Source organism: Borostomias antarcticus (assembly GCF_949987555.1).
Source record: "Borostomias antarcticus genome assembly, chromosome: 15".
NCBI classification, from domain to species: domain Eukaryota; kingdom Metazoa; phylum Chordata; class Actinopteri; order Stomiiformes; family Stomiidae; genus Borostomias; species Borostomias antarcticus.
In genome coordinates, this window is record NC_140248.1 from 22,458,913 (window position 1) to 22,479,520 (window position 20,608).

Here is a 20,608-nt window from a genome sequence, read left to right on the forward strand (position 1 = left end):
TGTCAGTGTGCCAGCGTGTTTGTAAGTGTAGGCAGCTTCCTGGCAGGTACACCTGGGATTGGTTCAAAGGTAAAGTGTTGATTACATTTTGGAATCAAACCTGGGTCAAAATAGTTTTTGTGTTTGAAGCGCGTTCGTTCTGAGTCTGTTGGTTTGAGGTGCGTATAGTATACCTACACTTGGTTCAAAGTAGAGGAATTGAGGATAACACACTATGAATGGGAACAAGACAAATAGCTCATGTAGCTAGGATGCATTAGATTACTATTGACTGAACAGACCTTGTTTATGAGGTGTTGCTGCAGGGTTTCCATTTCACAGGCAGATATAACGCTTACTGTGCTCAAGTTGACAAGTAACTGCAGCACTTGACACTGCATAGACAAGTAACAACAAGGATTAACACTGCATAGACAAGTAACAACAAGGATTAACACTGCATAGACAAGTAACAACAAGGATTAACACTGCATAGACAAGTAACAACAAGGATTAACACTGCATAGACAAGTAACAACAAGGATTAACACTGCATAGACAAGTAACAACAAGGATTAACACTGCATAGACAAGTAACAACAAGGATTAACACTGCATAGACAAGTAACAACAAGGATTAACACTGCATAGACAAGTAACAACAAGGATTAACACTTACATATATAATTAATTAATTAATTAATTAATTAATTAAAACTGTTGTTAATTATCAACAAGTAAACAGTGGTATTATTTACCAACAAGTAAACAGTGTTATCATTTACCAACAAGAAATGTGTTATTATTTACCAACAAGTAAACAGTGTTATCATATACTTACTTACTTACTTACTTACTTACTTACTTAATCCTCTTCATTCCTTGAGGAACATAAGGCTGCTATGATCTGCTTGTCTCTGGTCCTGTCCTGTGCAGCATGTTGTGCCTCGTCCAGGTTACGTTTCAGTTCCCAGGTCACACTTCTTCACCAGCTTGTTTCTGGCCTCCCTTGTTCCTTCTTCCAGGTGGAGTCCATCTTACGGCCACTTTGGGGATACAGGGGATACGGTGTTACCATCTAGCAACAAGTAAACAGTGTTAGCATTTATCAACAAGTAAACAGTGTTATTATTTACCAACAAGTAAACAGTTTTATTATTTATTTATGTATTGGGAATAAATGTATTTTACCATCATATCACTACTGAATGAAGAGACACCAGCATGAGTTGACTCATTGTGAGAGAGTGTGTGTGTACTATCCAGCTATCCATCCCTCCATCAATCCATGATATTTATAAATTACACAAGAGATACAAATCGATACAGACGTCTTTTATGCTTCCCCAGTATACACACACACACACACACACACACACACACACACACACAACCTCTATGACACTCTACTTCTCTCATCTCTCTCTCACAGCTCCATTCCTGCCTGTCAGGATGCTGTTCCAACCTGTTCGTATACACAGAGAGGTATGGGGGGTCTGTCAGACACCCAGTTCACTTGCTTGCCTCTGGAATCTTACAGCATATCAATGACTTCATGTCAAAACAAGCCAAAGTCTCTGTGTTCTCAGAGAAAGCTGATTGTGAGGTTTATTCCTCCTCTCTGATCCTGTTCCCTGTAGCCCAGACAGCTGAGAGAACACTCTGTTAAACAAAGTCCAAAAACATCAAGAAGACATAAATGTGTATACCACTTTAACACTTGTGTTTTGTTACTGTGGTGTTAAATGAGATTACATCAATAAAGCCTACTCATTGGCTTATGGAGAACAGTTATGGGGAACAATATAAGACCCCTGGCTGACCAGGGAGGCTGTTCAAATGAAGACAGCACCAAAGAGCAGTCAGTCTGATCTGGAAGAACCAGGCTTGTATTTCCCCAGCCCCCCGTCATGCTGTGATTACAGACATCTTCACAGTCATATCACCTTTGATATGTCACCGTGTTGATTCATTGTAGCTTTAAGCTTTCAGTAGGATCAAGTCACAGAAAGCATAATGGTGGCTGTGTGTTTGGGTGAAGAGGTACTGTACACGTGTCACATGTGTACTGTACACGTGTAACATCAGTACAGTGTAATATTATCCATACCCCATAATCCAGGGAATATCAGTTTGCAGGCAACAGCTTAAGTTGTCTGTCGCCGATTAAACTGAATGTAGACATAATACAGAGGACATGAGGACTTCCAGGGTTCGGGCTTAACCTGGGTAAATGTTTAAAGGAATAGTTCAAAGGAATAGTTCACACAAAAATACAGTGTATGTCAAATCAAATGCCTACGTAGCCTCCACGGACCTTATTTGGAGTATTTTCTCCTTGTGGTTGGACGTTGGTCTTATAGCCACAGGGTGGCGCTGTAGGGATTTCCCTTCCCGCTTGTAGAAAGGAAGTGTGTGTATGTGTGTGTTTCAGACTACAGACATTATGGCAGAATTGAATATTCAGGAGTTCATTGAACAAAATCGGCATTTGGCCGAGCTTATAGAAACATATCGCGGTATCTCTGAGAGTGATAAACATTGGAAGGCCAGAAGGAAATTCCTATTTCAGAACATAAACGACTATGAGGACCCACACGTGGACCAGCTGCTGGCTTTGTCTATGGTCTGGGCCAACAACATCTTCCTCGGCTGTCAGTGAGTAAACAGTCTTGCTTACTACTACTGCTTAGCTTAGTGATATGAATGTCCTTTGTTGTCTGACCGTGTGCATTCAGCATTCGCAGTTGGCTGTTTATATGTCCTTTCCGTTCAAGTTGATTTGTGCAGATACGGGTACCATAAAATTACATAAAATCTATTTCCTGCCATATTAATCCTCGTCCCACCCCTCTCTCCACCTCGTCTCTCTCTCTCTCCCTCTCTCTCTCTCTCTCTCTCTCTCTCTCTCTCTTCTCTCTCTCTCTCTTTCTCCCTCTCTCTCTTTCTCTCTCTCTCTCTCTCTCTCTCTCTCTCTTTCTCTCTCTCTCTTTCTCTCTCTCTCTCTCTCTTTCTCTCTCTCTCTTTCTCTCTCTCTCTCTTTCTCTCTCTCTCTTTCTCTCTCTCTCTTTCGCTCTCTCTCTCTCTCTCCTTCAGATACAAACCTGACCTCCTTGAGAAAGTGAAGGAGATGTCTGAGGGTATCGTGGTGGTGGACGCCCCTGTTTTTAAAACTAGAGATGAGATCATGAAACAGACGAAGGTAAACCTTACTACTGCTCTTGCCTGCCCAGTGTCCACATTCTCAACAAAAACAACTACATGCTGGTTGGCTGTGAGTGGACCAGCTGGGATCACCATAATAACAATTCTTTATTCTCTTTCTTTCAGGGTCAATGATCTCAGCTATCCAGTCACAGATGGATTCATTTGCCTGTCCATTCATTAATTTGCCTGTCCATATAAGTGAAATACTTTTTTATAGTTCCTTTAAATGTGGATTTTAAGCAATGTAACAATAGCTTAAACGTGTCCAAACTTTTTATACAATAAAGTAATTGAGTAAAGTTTACTAATTTAATCATTTCCACCGTCATTTGTGCCCATGGGATTCATTGTGACGTTGAAATAATTCACTTCATCTGCAGTCGTCAGTTTTCTAATCAGACCGTTCTAAGAATGATCAAAACTGTTTAAAATGTTTTGCAAAACCAAGCTTACAGAACACCTTAGTTTGTCACACTGTAGCAATATGATGGCATTATACCAGATATCTGGCTAGACAGGAGTGAGCGTCACACTGTGTAGCATAGCGAGCTGCTGCCCCCTGGCGGCAGGACAGTGAACAGGCCAACAGGCATTCTATGGAACTCATTAGAGAATCTTTGCTATTTAACACAATTGGATATGCAAGCACATGCTGGTAACTGTTACCATTGATGTCAGATCAGTAACAGCTGTTACTTTAAGAAAGCAACGGTAGAGTATGGGGTATTCAGACAAGTGCCTCATTACTGTCACCCTCAAGGCTATAGATACTCTATAGATACTTTCAACTGTCTTTAGAATTTCAAGGATGGATTTAGTAAATGGTAAATGGGCTGCACTTATAGCACTTTTCCACCTTAGCGGCACTCAAAGCGCTTTACAATGGCCTCCCATTCACCCATTCACACACACATTCACACACCAATGGCGGTAGCTGCCATGCAAGGTGCTAACCTGCTCATTGGGAGCAATTTGGGGTTAGGTGTCTTGCTCAAGGACACTTCGACATGTGGACAGTTGGAGCTGGGATTCGAACCGCTGACCCTTCGATCATTGAACGACCCGCTCTACCAACTGAGCTACAGCCGCCCCAGTTGTTGCATGTATACAATCACAAGTACTGCAATCAAAGTCTGAAAAATGTGTTTTATTATGTTTATACAGCATATAAGTATACATTGTTCTTAGAGTAAATTCACAAAACTTTGTAACATACCCCTTCTCCTTAAGGTGAAACAAACCACTAGACACACTGACTCATCCTGCCTCTGAAACCAGACTTCCACTATGGGTGTTTATGGGCAGAGAGTAGACCTGACGGGCTGCCTGTTGGTGCCACAATTTAAGAGACAGATGTGGGCATGAACCACCGTGGCCTGGAAGAAAAGATGTGTAGATGTGGGCTCTAGAAGTCAGTGAGGGTCATTCTTTAAGATCAGCCCTGGTCTAATCCTAACCCTCTCCCCAGCTTAACCCAAGTCAATCCTAACCCTCTCCCCATCTTAACCCAGGTCTAATCCTAACCCTCTCCCCAGCTTAACCCAAGTCAATCCTAACCCTCTCCCCATCTTAACCCAGGTCTAATCCTAACCCTCTCCCTATCTTAACCCAGGTCAATCCTAACCCTCTCCCCATCTTAACCCAGGTCTAATCCTAACCCTCTCCCTATCTTAACCCAGGTCAATCCTAACCCTCTCCCCATCTTAACCCAGGTCAATCCTAACCCTCTCCCCACATTAGCCCAGATCTCACCCAAACCCTGACAGTACAACCTCATTCCTAAACGAGCCAGACTCCCGCTGTAAGTGCCCCAGTATCTCCCTCCAAATAACTACAATTACCACAAAGCTGGAAATAATCACAACCTTCAGCTTCAAACGTCAGAGTGTAATGTTTTATCGTGATCAAGAGTGCCGATTCGATCCAACCTGAGGGGTGCTCTGAAGTTACAATCACTTCAATCATTGACATGACAGGATAGCTTTCTTTTCTACTACATGATAGTTTGCAGGTGTACAGACGGTCCACCCTTCAGCGTCCCGTTGGATTGATATGATTGACAACATACAGTACAGTTCCCAACAGCCAGTTATGTTCAAACCGAGAAACGTTAAAAAATAAAAGATTCTGTAGAAACTAAACAGTAACAGCATCAATCCAACAACAAAAAAAAAGATATATTACAAATTCTGTTAGCAATAACTTATTTCACATCATGCAATAAAAAAATTAAGAACAGGAAACAAATATCAGATAGATTTTCCTCATGTGTGTTGGCAAGCAAGTCCATTCTGACTTTTTTTTTTTTTTTTTCATCTTTTCTTCACGTGGCACAAATTCCTCTGACTTGTTTTCTTGATGAGGTACATGAAAGATTGAATTATTCTGATAAAGAGAGAGTGATGATGAGGAAGAAAGGCTCGGGTGTGAGGAGTCCACCCAGCTCTGATGAAGAAGATGATGATGATGATGGTGTTAGGAGTCCACCCAACTCTGCTCCACGATGGCAGAAACTCTCTTCTCGTACTCCCGCTTGTTCTCCTGGTAAAGCTGAGCCGCCTGACTGTTGGCCGGGCTGTTGGGGTTCGGCTCGTCTAACAGGGACTGGGGAAGATCAACAACAACATCAACAACAACAACAACAACAACAACACCAGGGACTGGGGACACCAAGAAGAGAGATACTGGCACTTCACACTGAACGAGAACACGGCAGCGTAGTACTACGGCATACAGTCTGGTCACTTTGTTTATGATCATTCATTCATACAGCCACCACGACGCACATCACACACACAACCATGAAGGGCCAACAAACCAACCTGAATTGAAGTCAGAATGGACGATACGTCATACGTGGGGCTCCAGCGATTTTGCAGGATGTCTAAACATATACTCCCATCTGCATAGACTGAAACATGTAACATATATAAATATACACACATATGTATATATATATAACATACTCCCATCTGCATACACTGAAACATATATATAGCATCTATCTGTATAGACAAACATATGTAACATACATATATAAATATATATATATAACATACTTCCATCTGCATGGACTGAAACATGAATTACTAGACAGTACAATCACAGGGATAGCGCAGGGATGTACTGTGTACTGTGAAGCTGGAGTGGGTGCAGTGAGGGTCTGAATCTTACCGTTGGGGTGAAACATTTTGGAGATAAATCGAACTGTGGGGGGCTTGTTAGGGTACTCTTCGGAAAATTCTATCATAAGCTTAAAAGTTCCTGCAGAGTGGAAGGGAGAGACAATTAACGTTACTAAAAATACCATACGTTCCCTCATGAGCAGCTGTGCTACATCCACATCCTAGCTAACAGCGTGCGACATGACTGATTATCAAACGGAATATGTCCAGTGCCACTCGCTGACTCAGCGAGATCTCCTACAGTCCACAGCAGCGTAGATACACACAGTCACAGTAGAGTAGGATCTGCTCAGATTCATCACACTGACAAGTCTGAAACAGAAACGTTGATCACACTGACAAAGGTTGGAGTGATGTTAACTTACCATCCTCAAATGGCGTACCTACAGGTCTGCAAGCAAAGAGAGAGGAAGAGTTACCAACATGCTAGTCTGACTCTCAGGAAGAAGCTCCTTGGAGATAAGCCTCTCATTGGTGCTGCTGGAATTGAGCGGCGCCAATCAGATTCAATCCCCGACACCTATTTTGCAAGGGAACCGTTGGGGGTGTGTGTGGGGGGGCGGGGCTTAGCACCGCCCAAGATGATTGTGATTGGTCTAAAGATATACAGGGTTCTTTCCCACTATTCCAGAATGATAATGGGTTGCAGCCAGACCCTTCTCTAGCGCTGGCACAACACGGGCTATGCAAGATCAACTTGCAAACAAACACACGCATAAAGAGGAGCATCAACAGCATGTAGAGCACGACCACAAACAAACTGATAGTCTGGCGTGGAGAAAGCACCTCACATGGCATGGGAAATGTAAGGCCTTGTTAAAATGGCCTTGACTGTGCATTCTTTGCAATGATACAACTTCTCTCTGATTTCCAATTAGCAAAATAAATCCACACACAGAGGCCCTTCAGGGCTCAGCAGCTACATGTCAATATGTCAACAACCCCCCCCCCCCCCCCCACACACACACACACACACACACACACGCCTCTAAGCCACAGCTCAAGCACCCTGCATCCATCTGATCCCCACCCTCCCAGTGATGCCCGTGCCATGATCACCATGTTGGCAAAGTGAGAGGAAGAGGGGGGGGGGGGGGGGGGGATTTGGAGCCCTCACTCACCCAAAAATAACCGCGTTCCACATCATGATGTTGTTCTCTGAGGGGGCTCCGCTCACACCTGTGGGGGGGTCTTCTTGAAGTCTGAGGACAGAGAGGGAATTTCAATGTTCTACTTGTAGTGTGACGGAGAGACATGGGACAGGCAGGGTCCGTCTGTGGGCTTCGTCGGTACACAGAACAACGGGGGCTGTTTACATAGTTGCGTCGTGATGTCCTATGATACGCACTCCTAGCAGCTGGTCTGGTCAGACCCCACTACTATTTTGGTCAGTCGTTCCCAGGGCGCCCCTTCCACCCCTCACCACGGCCCCTCACCACGGCCCCGCAGAGCTCATCTAATAACAGCTTTCCTCAGAAAACCGACAAGGTGGCAGGCTGGGTGGGTCGGTAGATCCATGTGGAAATCCCAAGAGAGCAACACTGCAATTAACCTCTTTTTCTGTAATCTGCTATCAGTCTTGTCATATCACTACTTCCTGCTAAATAACATTGTTATTTCCCGATAAGAGAAACCAGAGAATAATCTCTGTCATGCAGGACTGAATTCAGCAGGCCACTGGTCATCAACCCTATTATTCCCGTCCACCCAACCCCAGCACAGCTGGCCAGCTAGATGCTCAGACAAGGCCGGAAGGTAGGCCAGAGTAGAATTTCACTGTCATTCTATCCGATGCTCCTTCTGGAGCCATCCTGGTAGAATAGTTAAGCATCTCTTGAGTTTTCCACTGGCAGGTGTGCTGCTGTAGGCAGTCTCCTGGCACACATGCCATCTGGAGCCAGACAGGCGGTGGATAGGGGTTACAACCAGCCCCGACCAAGGTGCGTGTATCCGTTTAACAGTACACGTCACAGTTTTATTTATATGGAAATCTCCAACACGCCGCACGGTTTTTCTGTCATTAGTTAGTTACTTCCCCCCCCCCGAACTATTCCCTCTATAACTGGCAGATGCTAAACTCATGGGGAGAAGCGGTTTCTATCTGGGAGACGAGCAGTCGCCTGACAAACACACCTATGGGCATGACTGCTGTTCTAGCTCAAACCTGCATTAAAGCCTGCATACATACGCATACACATACATACATACATACATACATACGTATACACATACATACATACATACATACATACATACATACATACACACACACACGCATACATACATACATACATACATACATACATACACACACATACATACATACATACATACATACATACATACATACATACATACACACACATACACACACACACACACATACATACATACATACATACATACATACATACATACATACATACATACATACATACATACATACATACATACATTCATACCTACAAGAACACATGGAAATGCATTGTTTTCGAATTTCAGTCAAAATGCAGGTGAAGGGACTAGATCTCAATATCATGTCTGGACGGGGACCACCTGTCCTACATGCAGGTAGCTGACCAAATGGATCACAGATATGATCGATCAGAAATAAACACAACACGTTATCTTGAGTTGGCCAGTTAGCATGAGACCAACACGTTAGTCAGCTCCAAACCCACAATGTGCTTTTATTCTACCATGGTAGACTTAACCAAAATAGTTATCCAGCTAATCAATAGTCAATCATAATGATCGAGAGATTACAAGTTAGATAACTTCATATAATAGGCATGGGCTAAGTGATCAGGCTAGTAGCTAGCTAGCAGTTAGCTCTCGTTAACCAGGTTAGCATGGGACGGGTTTTACAACTAACTAACCTTCACTAGAACAGCTCACTTGTTAATAGAAACACGTTACAGTTAGTAAAGATAGCTTAAGTTTGCTCAAATGTATTTTAAGTATTTATATAACTGTTATTCCCCAGCAAACAGAAAGAGCCCTGGTGGGTAGGCTAGCTAGCTCCGTTAGCCATGCTAAGCTAGCGGCTGAGGTGGCTCAACTCAAACACAGCCAAGACAATACAAACATGTTATTCTACCTTTTGAAATCTCTCATAAGCCGTCTTCTCGCCGGGGTGGACATGATTGAGAACGTAACAAGTTATCCTTATGGTCATAAAATGGATGAGAGTCGTTGTTAGCTGGCAGCTAGCTGGTCTATCTGTCTTCCTCCTGGTCGCTTTTCTGCTCAAAACAACCAGCAGCTACTTGCAGTGACGTCATGCTTCCCCCCCAGGGACAAGTCAAGTCAAGTCAAGTCAGGGACAAGTCAGGGACAAGTCAAGTCCACCTTGATGCTTCTACTAACCAATAAGGTTAGAGAAGTATCTTACCGTATTATTCATAAATATTATCCGACTAACTGCTATCTGAGTAAATTTGTTCCTGACATTGATGTTAACTGTTCGTTTTGTAAAGATCAACCAGAAAATGTTCTCCATTTGTTTTGGTATTGTCCCCATACAAACATGCTGTGGAAGGACCTCTCTAGATACATAATTGATCATATCTATAGCAACTTTTCACTCTTATTTGAAAATGTTTTGTTTGGCTTCATGGTCATAGATTTTAACTATAAAAGTGAATTCTATATTATTAATCTTATTCTTCTCCTTGCTAAATTTCATATTCACAAATGTAAGTTCACTGGAAGAACTCCACTTTTTCTTGTGTTTATAAAAGAAGTGTCCTTGTACTTTGATTCGATTGAATTCTCCATGAACAAAAAGGCTTCCAAGTCCTTGTATCTCCGTAATGCTTTTGAGGTCTTTATGTAATGAGCTTTTCCCCTGGTGTATTGTGTTTTGTTCATGTGTATGTATGTATATGTATGTGTATGTATATATATATATTGTTATATTTTGTATACATTGCTTTGTATATTTCTGCATCTTTGAATAAAAAATAAATAAAAAAAAAGTCCACCTTAATGCTTATGTCATTAATTAGCATATTATTTCCAGTTTACGTAGGCATGGATTGACTAAAATCCTTGTTACGGATAGGCTAGTGGGATATTTCTAGGAAAGGTGAATTATCATTCAGTGCAAATGAGTCTTATGATGGATGTGAATCAGATGTGTGTCAACCTGCATTTTCAAATCCAACGTTTTCTAGTTTTTCTAGAACAGCTTTACAATTGTGATCAAACAGTTTTTTGAAATGTGGCCTGACTTCTGCCATCCTCTACTCCAACCATAAGAGAATGTAGATTCATTTAGTAGGCAACTAGCCTACTCTGCAGTGAGTATTTTGACCACATGCGTCAAATTCAGCCTAGTTGTAAATCAACTGTAATAATGGTATTCTGGGTTCAATGAATGTTTCATGATTTAATATCCAGGTCGGCAATGAGTGCTTTATAAAGGAGCTGCTACATGCATTTCCTCATCTGTGTTCGTTTCAAGGCAGTGAGTCCACACTGAAAGAAGATGGGTTTTTATGACAGGGAGGGAGGCAGCTATGGCACGATGGGTGATGCAGCCATAGGTTGATTGACAATTGGGCAGGACCATGAGGAAGATCACCATGAGGGAGATATCAAAATGCTGAGGGAGATATCAAAATGCTGAGGGAGATATCAAACTGCTGAGGGAGATATCAAACTGCTGAGGGAGATATCAAACTGCTGAGAGAGAGCTCATAAGAGTGTGCCTGAAGCAGTTTTACTCCCCTTGTTTGATGACAACAATCAAGTGCTGTCACAGCCCATGTTAGAGCATGGCACAGAAGTAGTGTGTGTGTGTGTGTGTGTGTGTGTTTTCCACAGCAATTCCACTATGAAAACCTAGTGAACATGCCAGAGGTGTTTTCCGGTATAAAGGGCAGCTGTACGTGGTGTTTGAGTAGGGCCTGCATGAGCAGGTACCCACGCGGTCTGGGCTGTCAGAGACTCGGGAAGTTCATATTCCAGATCCTGAGAATGGTGGAGTGCCTTCACATGGCAGACTACCTTCACACAGTGGACTACCTTCACACCAGCAATCCAAGTATTGAAATGTCATTGACGTGTCAGTCAACAGGGTCCACAACAAATGATAGTCTCCATGCCGCCAGTCCATAGAGATCAACAATTATATAAGAGATATTATCTCTAAACACTGTAAAATAAGTAGTTGAATTACCTGTTATTGATGGGTTGAATAATGTGAATACTACTGTACTCTACTACTCTATAAGTAGTTGAATCACCTGTTGGTAAATATATACTGTATAGCGTTTTTATCCAAAGCGCTTTACAATGGCCTCTCATTTACCCATTCACAAACCTGGTGGCAGCTGTCATGCAAGGTGCTAGCCTGCTCCTTGGAGCAGTTTGGGGTTCAGTGTCTTGCCCAAGGACACTTCCACATGTAAACAGGATGACCCGGAATTCGAACTGCTGACCCTGCTGAATTTAATATAATGTATTGCTTTATAAATGTTCTTAGCCGCTAGACAAACATACTCCTGGAGCTTGCTCGATCGCCTTGTTGAGAGGGGTCAGGGAAGAATTTTTACAGCTCACTTATCTGGCCCCTGGGTGATTACTGTTTTTTTGCTTCCCTCTGGAATATGTAGAGAGTGGGTCGTATGCCCACCTCCATTGTTCTCTGTAATGCGCATTGTGTTGCCTCTGGGTATGAAATGCGCTATACAAATAAAGCTTTGATTGATTGATTGATTGATTGACCCTACGATCATTGGACGACCCTCTCTACCTCCTGAGAAGGCAGCGAGCCAAGAGAAAAAGGGTGGGGTTGGCTGGACTGGGACAGCTTACAACACAGAGTGGGAAGGAGCTAGACACGAGAAGGCAGGGGGCCTTTCCAGGAGCCAATTGGAGGACCTGGCCGAGAAAGGGGGGGGGGGGGTTCTCCGGGACCTGCAGGAGACAGGGGGGCGTCCATAGGACCTGTTTAGAATATAAGAGGGAGAAACACTAGGGAGGAGGGAGACAGGGTTAGTGGCTGTACTGGACATCCACAGCAGATATGGGGGTTTCTATCAGACTCAGGGTGATCTGCGGATGACGGTGGGGCATCCACTGGACCTGGCTAGAAGATAGGAGGGAGAGAGAGAGAGAGGCACTAGGGAGAGGGAAGGCAGAACAGGGTTAGTAGCACGCAGAGCCATAAAAGCAACACAGATATTAAAACAGAACATGCCTGTTTCAGGGCTACCAGCATCTGTATACACATCTAAATATACACACAGTGCATAACAGGATATACACCAATGTATACGAAGGATTCACAAGCAGGCTGGAGGCTGCCTTTCTGTGTCTCTAGGTCCTGGCTAGTGATTGTAGGCTAGACTGAAAAGGTAAATCTTAAGATCTTGCTTAAAGATTTCCACTGTTTCAGCCCTTCTTAAGTTTTCTGGCAAGATTGGGGGCATAGAAACTGAAAGCTGCTTCTCTGTGTCTCTTAGAACTGTTAGGAGTTCTAGTTCTAGTGTTTCTGTCGTCTGACCCTGCTGATGTTTCTGTACCCTCTGTGTCAAGCCTGTTGATGTGTGGGCCACAGGCTGCCTGATTATAGAGATGGCCACCAGCAACGCCCTCCTGACGGCCACCTCTGACACACCAGGTGCACGAGATTGTAGTAGTTGAGGGTGTATGGAGGTGGGTAAGTGGGTGAGTTCATGGGTGTAGTCGAGGGTGTATGGAGGTGGGTAAGCTGGTATGTTCAGGGGTGTAGTCAAGAGTGTATTGAGGTATATGTAGCGTGTCCACTTATTTTCCATGAACATGGAGTACTTCTTAATTGCCACTGATGTTGTACCACAACTTCACTTCCTGTGGGGTGTGCGGGTGTGTAGCCATAGCTCCTTAGCCTGTGGGCAGCACTGTAGAATTATGAACTCGATAACATCTGCGATTACTTTCAATTTGGTTACAGCAATTGAAATGATGTCTGTTTAGGGCTAGCTTAGTCCAACTCTTGTCCATTCTCCTGAGGGAGAACAGATAAGCCAGAGTCTTTCACAGACATGAAAAGGCTACAGGCCCTGCTAGGATTTCACTATTGTGAGGAAGTAGGTCATCGTGAGACAAAAGAGGCTGTGCGGTTCTTTTCTCGCTCCCTCAAGAGCCAAAAATTAATCTGTTCTTTTCATGATGGATAACCCATTCACATCAGATGTGGCTCTGGTGCCTATCAAGGGTTGACCAGGGAATTCACTTACATCAATAAACTTAATTCAATTTCCTGGCCAGTCTGACAATCTGTTGTTGATTTGAACTGTAGCATTCATGATTTTACTTTGAGCTGCCCAATACGTAGGATAAAGCTTGGTGATTCTTTGACATTTTGACCATGCACATAGCTAGGGATGGGTATCGTTAGGATTTTATCAATACCGGTATCGACACCGATATTGCTTATTGATACTGATACTTATCGATATTCTTATCGATACTACTCTACCACTTTGGGACTCATACACTGCCTGGGTCGATGTTTCTGTCTCAGTTGGTCTTCATTTACATAGTGGACTGTCACTGTAATATAGTGATCATGTACGTGTGATACTTGTCCAGCAATCGCTGGTTATAGCTACTTTTAACACATTGGCAAGCTCAGCTATGATGTTTCTCTTTTTAACTGCATGCTAAGCAGGTATGAGGGTGTCTGATAATGTGCCTCTGGAAGGGGGGTGGGAACTGGGGTTAAGGGCTGTGGTCATCTCCCTACAGCAGGGGTGCCCAAGGTTGCAGAAGCTATGCTGGTATCTTGAGCCATTCAAAAGAAAAGCCATAAGAAAGGCAACTTGATGACGTGCGTTGAAGTTGCATGTGCAGAGGCAAGCAGTCACGTCACCTCTCTTGTCCAAATGAGCAACTTTTTCCTCCTGCTACTTTGTAGATTACAAGTGTGGCCTGCAGTTTAGCTGAGCGTTTTAATGATTTAATGATTAAAATGATTTAACCAGCAAAATCAATCAGAAACTCAAAAAGTCAGGATTATGCAACCCTGGCTGATCCATTCAGTGCAAGTCATCAGAGTGTATTGTGCTGTGTGATTGAGTCGTTTAAGTAGGCCATGGGTTCCCAAACTCCATCAATGTGGGCCTCCCCTCTGAAAACAGTGACATATACTGTACAATACTTTCCCCCATTTCTTGTGCTTTGTGGATTGGATGCTATTTTTTTGTATCATTTGCACGGGGTTTGCCTCCGCAAAAGCCGTGCAATCCTTTTGTGGATTTTGCCCCAAATTTGCATTCTGTTTTTAGAGTTGTTTTTTGTCTATTTTACACAATCTTTACATTTTTAATGCTTTTATTTTTATTGTGTCTTTTGAATCCGTTCTCACTGTGTTTATATGATTTATGTTTTCATCATTTTCTTTTTATGTAAAAATCTATGTAGGCCTGCATTGATTTGTACGAATGGTGCTATGTAAATAAAATGACAAAAATACTGTGAAAGATAGAAGGTCAAATGGCTTCTCTCCACTCCTAACCCTTCTCTCCACTCCTAACCCTTCTCTCCACTCCTAACCCTTCTCTCCACTCCTAACCCTTCTCTCCACTCCTAACCGTTCTCTCCACTCCTAACCCTTCTCTCCACTCCTAACCCTTCTCTCTACTCCTAACCCTTCTCTCCACTCCTAACCCTTCTCTCCACTCCTATCCCTTCTCTCCACTCATAACCCTTCTCTTCACTCCTAACCCTTCTCTCTACTCCTAACCCTTCTCTCCACTCCTAACCCTTCTCTCTACTCCTAACCGTTCTCTCCACTCCTAACCCTTCTCTCCACTCCTAACCCTTCTCTCTACTCCTAACCCTTCTCTCCACTCCTAACCCTTCTCTCTACTCCTAACCCTTCTCTCCACTCCTAACCCTTCTCTCCACTCCTAACCCTTCTCTCCACTCCTAACCCTTCTCTCCACTCCTAACCCTTCTCTCTACTCATAACCCTTCTCTCCACTCCTAACCCTTCTCTCCACTCCTAACCCTTCTCTCCACTCCTAACCGTTCTCTCCACTCCTAACCCTTCTCTCCACTCCTAACCCTTCTCTCCACTCCTAACCCTTCTCTCCACTCCTAACCCTTCTCTCTACTCCTAACCCTTCTCTCCACTCCTAACCCTTCTCTCCACTCCTATCCCTTCTCTCCACTCATAACCCTTCTCTTCACTCCTAACCCTTCTCTCCACTCCTAACCCTTCTCTCCACTCCTAACCCTTCTCTCTACTCCTAACCCTTCTCTCCACTCCTAACCCTTCTCTCCACTCCTAACCCTTCTCTCCACTCCTAACCCTTCTCTCCACTCCTAACCCTTCTCTCCACTCCTAACCCTTCTCTCCACTCCTAACCCTTCTCTCCACTCCTAACCCTTCTCTTCACTCCTAACCCTTCTCTCCAAAGTCCATTATCAGGTTCAGTCTGGGAGTCATTCATTCTCTGATGCCCTAATTAGACCCAGAGTTGTTGCTCTGTCTCCGTGGAGAGAGAGAGAGAGAGAGAGAGGGAGAGAGAGAGAGATAGAGAGAGGGAGGGAGAGGTGCCAGTCTGCCAGGCTCCTAACTTCTCCCTTGCAGACTTTCCTGCAGGATAATAGCTAATCATGGCTAATAGCCACCCATGTTCCCTGGCACTCCATTACCTGCAGGGAGAGGGACTCTATCTCTCTCTCTCCCTCTCTCTCTCTCTCTCTCTCCCTCTCTCTATCTCTCTCCCTCTCTCTCTGTCCCTCTCTCTATCTCTCTCTCCCTCTCTATCCCTCTCTCCCTCTCTATCTCTCTCTCACTCTCTATCCCTCTCTCCCTCTGTCCCTCTCTCTATCTCTATCCAACCTCTCTATCCATCCACCCACACCTCCCAGCAGCTAAGAGACCTACAGTATTTACAACCCTCACTGTGTGTCACCCTTAATAAACTCCTTAATAACCACGACTCAGCAAAGTGTTGCTGTGATGTGCAGCCAGTGCCCTGTACACATCAACGCTGATCACAAGTGAAGCTATGACATGGAACAGCTAATCACCTCGTTATGGCTCTGCGGTCGTTTGTCCCCTGAGTGTGTCATGGTTGTAAATTAATTACAGCTGATGGAGTAGTGCACTGTCAGGTCTTGAGGATGAATGAGAGGACAAGAGGTGAGACCTCCCTGTAATGGTCTTTTAGTCCTCAATGTCAATGTCATTTTATTCATATAGCACCATTCATACAAATCAATGCTTACATAAAAGGAGAAGGATAAAAACATAAATCATGTAAACACAGTGACAACAGATTTAAAAGAAATGATAAGATAAAAAGCATTAAAAAATTACAAAATAGAGTGCAAATTAAGAACACTAAGATATTAAAACAAGTAAAGCTACATGGTAAAAGCAATGTTAAAAAGGTATGTTTTAAGATCTCCCTTAAAAATTATCACAGTTTCAGACATTCTCAGGTCCTCTCTAATGTGATGGTCTTTAGTCCTTCCTGTTGTTCTACTTCCTGTTGTGATGGTCGTTTTCCGTGGCTTGGTTGGTCTGAGATGAAACAGATGCATGTGATGGAGAAGTGTGGAAGTGGTAACTCCAGGTTTGCACTTGACTTTCTTCTCTCCGCAACGTCCTTTTCCACACCATCCACTATAAGCCCAACTTTGTTGAGATCCATGTCAGAGTAGTGGATGATGGATCGGTCTACACCATGCTTGAATAGAGTGGTGAGGTCTGATGTAATTTTGTACAGTAGGCTGAAAAGTCAGCATCGACGCCATTTGGTTCTGAGTTCTAAATCCCTAGGGATTTCCCAACAAGATGGCGGCGATGCTGACTTTTCAGCCTACGAAATGATGACATCACCTCACCACTCTATGTTGGAACATGCAAGCACGGCGACAGACAAACCAGGAAGCAATAATAGGTATCGTGAGCAAGGGAAGCGACTGTATAACCCAGTCACTGTCAGTAAAGCCTTCATAAGAACTACAAGTGCCAGCAGTCACTGTGCCAGAGAAAAGGAAAGATTGTATTTACTGTATACCCAACTCTCAGGTAAAGAAAGGTGTCAACTGCATTCACTACCATGGGGGTATATTCAGTACCATGGGGGTATATTCATCAGTACCATGGGGGTATATTCAGTACCATGGGGGTATATTCAGTACCATGGGGGTATATTCATCAGTACCATGGGGGTATATTCAGTACCATGGGGGTATATTCAGTACCATGGGGGTATATTCATCAGTACCATGGGGGTATATTCAGTACCATGGGGGTATATTCAGTACCATGGGGGTATATTCATCAGTACCATGGGGGTATATTCATCAGTACCATGGGGGTATATTCATCACTACCATGGGGGTATATTCAGTACCATGGGGGTATATTCATCACTACCATGGGGGTATATTCATCAGTACCATGGGGGTATATTCAGTACCATGGGGGTATATTCAGTACCATGGGGGTATATTCATCAGTACCATGGGGGTATATTCAGTACCATGGGGGTATATTCAGTACCATGGGGGTATATTCATCAGTACCATGGGGGTATATTCATCAGTAACATGGGGGTATATTCAGTACCATGGGGGTATATTCATCAGTACCATGGGGGTATATTCATCAGTACCATGGGGGTATATTCAGTACCATGGGGGTATATTCAGTACCATGGGGGTATATTCAGTACCATGGGGGTATATTCATCAGTACCATGGGGGTATATTCATCAGTACCATGGGGGTATATTCATCAGTACCATGGGGGTATATTCATCAGTACCATGGGGGTATATTCAGAAACATGCGTCAAAAATAGTCACACAAAAATACCAGATGTACAACAGTGGAACCCTACATATACCGCCACTTTTGTGTTTGTGACATGTCTAATCCAGGCTAAATGTTTGGGTGAGGCCTCAGAGCTGCCAAGGTGTCTGTCATTGTTCCCACATTCAAAGGGGAGAGCCTTAGTGACTCACAGCACAGACATGTGGAGGCTTCTTCCTGTCTCGCTGGGTTCAAGAGAACAGGGACAGGAACAGAACAGAGAGTATTCCCAAATCGGCCTGTCAGCACACACACGCATGCATGCACACACACGCACGCGCACGCACGCACACACACACACACACACACACACACACACACACACACACACACACACACACACACACAATGCTTAACTGTCCTGTTAGCCACCGGACAGGATAGAACACTGTGGATAAAATTTGACAAGAAAGTTAATGATATCAGATCCGCGCCCCCCCCACCCCCCGGTGGACGTGCCAAGCACCAACCTCACCTCTCCACCCTCACTTCCCTCTCTGCCCCCCCTCCTCTCCACCTCCCCCCTTACCCTACCGCCTGAGAAGACAGTGGTCAGTCAGAGACGTGCACTTCCCCAGACGACCACTAGATGGAACTGGTGTTATCAGACCATCAAGCTAACAGATGGTACACACACCATTGTCATGGTTTATGACCCTCTGTCCTAGACTGGCAATCTCTTTACTTGTATGACAATGTCAATGCCCTTTCCCAATATGGGCACTCTTGATTGGTTTGTATGGGCCTATAATAGTAGTACTAGTAGCAGCTAACCAGAGATACAGGTTGACCCTTACAGTTTCAGGGGCTCATCCTAGGAGAAAAGTAAAAAGTTACAGCATGCCTTTTAAAAAAGATAACACAAAAAGCACATGATCAAAATGAATTTCACTGAAGTTACATGAAATTCCGACGTAATTCACGACTGTCCAAACCCCTCAGTGCACAGAGAGAGAAGGTAACCACCCCAGGGGGGGGGGTCAATTAACAGCTCTGGTCTTTATCCAAATAAGATAACCTTTACAGAGGTAAACACACAGTGATTTATTAGGAGCATTTGTCGAGGCTGAACGAACGTTGATGTGTTGGGCTGATGAGGCTCAGTGAGGCTCCACGACATCAGAGCCGGCGGTGGGGAGTCGTGTTACTCTACAATTAGGCCCACCCCTGTCCTGTGTTCCCCAGGCTCTGTCTCCTGAGGGTCTGCAGAGAGGGGTCCGTTACAGCCGACCTTCCTGTTTATTTTGGTACGACGGATTTAGACTACAAAAAAACAACAAAGACAAATGAACAGTGTCGAGCCCAACCGGGCTGGGATGGCCAGTCACATGAGGAGAGCGAATGACCTGGGCCCTGGCTGGCAGGCTGGAGCCCTGCCCAGCTGCGGGGAAAACACTGTTTGTTTACGACCGTACGGTTATGAGATGTTGTTATATAAGCAGACCGTCGTCATGGGCTTCATGTTGTCCAAAAGAGGAAATGTGTTTTTCTTTCTATTCATGTGTGGAATAGAATTGAATCAAAAGCTGTCTGATCAGGAGAATTCCTTTTGTCCTCTGGGCGCCCCCCCCCCCAACCCCTCCCATCCCTTCATCTCTGTACCTTTCATCCCCCAACCCTCAGACGAGGCCGACCGCATCATTCATTTGCAGTTATGATTATTAATGGAATACGTAGTACCTCCGTTCTGCTCCTGAACTGAGAAGTTGGTCTGGACTTTGGTGATTTGGTCTGTGTGTCTCTGAGCTGGACCACAGAGTTTTTATTATTATGGAAATTACAGGTTCAGTATGCGGTTTGTGATTTCTTTTTATAGGATTCTTTTTTGAAAGATTACAACAACAAAAAAGGCACCCACCAAAATCCCCACCCCTCCTATCAGGCCTCCCTCCAAAGACACTCCTCCAAACTAGTCTGGGTCTGATAGTGAATGGAAACCAGGCTCTACTCCCCAGGAGAGCCTGGTGACACAAGATTATCCAAACTGGGGGGAAACACATGACACCCGCTTGGCAGGTAGGTTGACAGGCAGGTAAGCCATCCAGTCATTTAAAGTTGGCAAGTCTAAATGATTGGACGCACTTATTGCAGTCCTGCGACTTCCACGGATTACGGATTTATTTCATTTTTTGTTTCAGAGCACTTTTTTTCATCGATTGCAGTCGGGTTGTAATGAGAATTGCACAAAATATAACAAAGTGCTCTTGAGCCAAATCGCTTACTGCATCTTTAATGGGTGAGGGAGATGACTGGCAAAACAGACAATGTTGGGTGTCTTCTGTGGGCTAAACACACACACACACACACACACACATACACACACACACACACACACACACATATGTAGTATTTTGTTTGCAACATTGGATGAAGGAGCAGAAGGCAGGAGAAAACTCCAGAATCCCTTA

The 20,608-nt window shown here is 44.0% G+C and overlaps 2 protein-coding genes across 2 annotated transcripts; one reads left to right on the forward strand and one right to left on the reverse strand.

Annotated features, from left to right (window-relative positions):
- Nucleotides 1–2,425: 2,425 nt before the first annotated feature.
- Nucleotides 2,426–3,318, forward strand: cdkn2aipnl (CDKN2A interacting protein N-terminal like; the record flags this gene model as incomplete). The annotated part of the gene is made up of 3 exons (XM_084450387.1): nt 2,426–2,637; nt 3,076–3,181; nt 3,310–3,318. The coding sequence occupies 3 exons, from the start codon at nt 2,426–2,428 to the stop codon at nt 3,316–3,318; spliced, it is 327 nt and encodes a 108-aa protein (XP_084306513.1).
- Nucleotides 3,319–4,986: 1,668 nt separating this feature from the next.
- Nucleotides 4,987–9,613, reverse strand: ube2b (ubiquitin-conjugating enzyme E2B (RAD6 homolog)). The gene is made up of 6 exons (XM_084449781.1): nt 9,472–9,613; nt 7,493–7,573; nt 6,737–6,762; nt 6,361–6,450; nt 6,009–6,097; nt 4,987–5,790 (listed from the first exon to the last, which is right to left on the reverse strand). The coding sequence occupies exons 1-6, from the start codon at nt 9,513–9,515 to the stop codon at nt 5,662–5,664; spliced, it is 459 nt and encodes a 152-aa protein (XP_084305907.1). The 5' UTR covers nt 9,516–9,613; the 3' UTR covers nt 4,987–5,661.
- Between the last annotated feature and the right edge of the window lie 10,995 nt (nt 9,614–20,608).

Bases quoted from the DNA above. Each gene is read 5' to 3' on its own strand.
- ube2b (XM_084449781.1), bottom strand. From the start codon at position 9,515: ATGTCCACCCCGGCGAGAAGACGGCTTATGAGAGATTTCAAAAG. The intron at 7,574-9,471 runs GTAGAATAACAT...CTCTGTCCTCAG, and splicing joins CTTATGAGAGATTTCAAAAG to ACTTCAAGAAGACCCCCCCA. The intron at 6,763-7,492 runs GTGAGTGAGGGC...CTTTGCTTGCAG, and splicing joins TGGAACGCGGTTATTTTTGG to ACCTGTAGGTACGCCATTTG.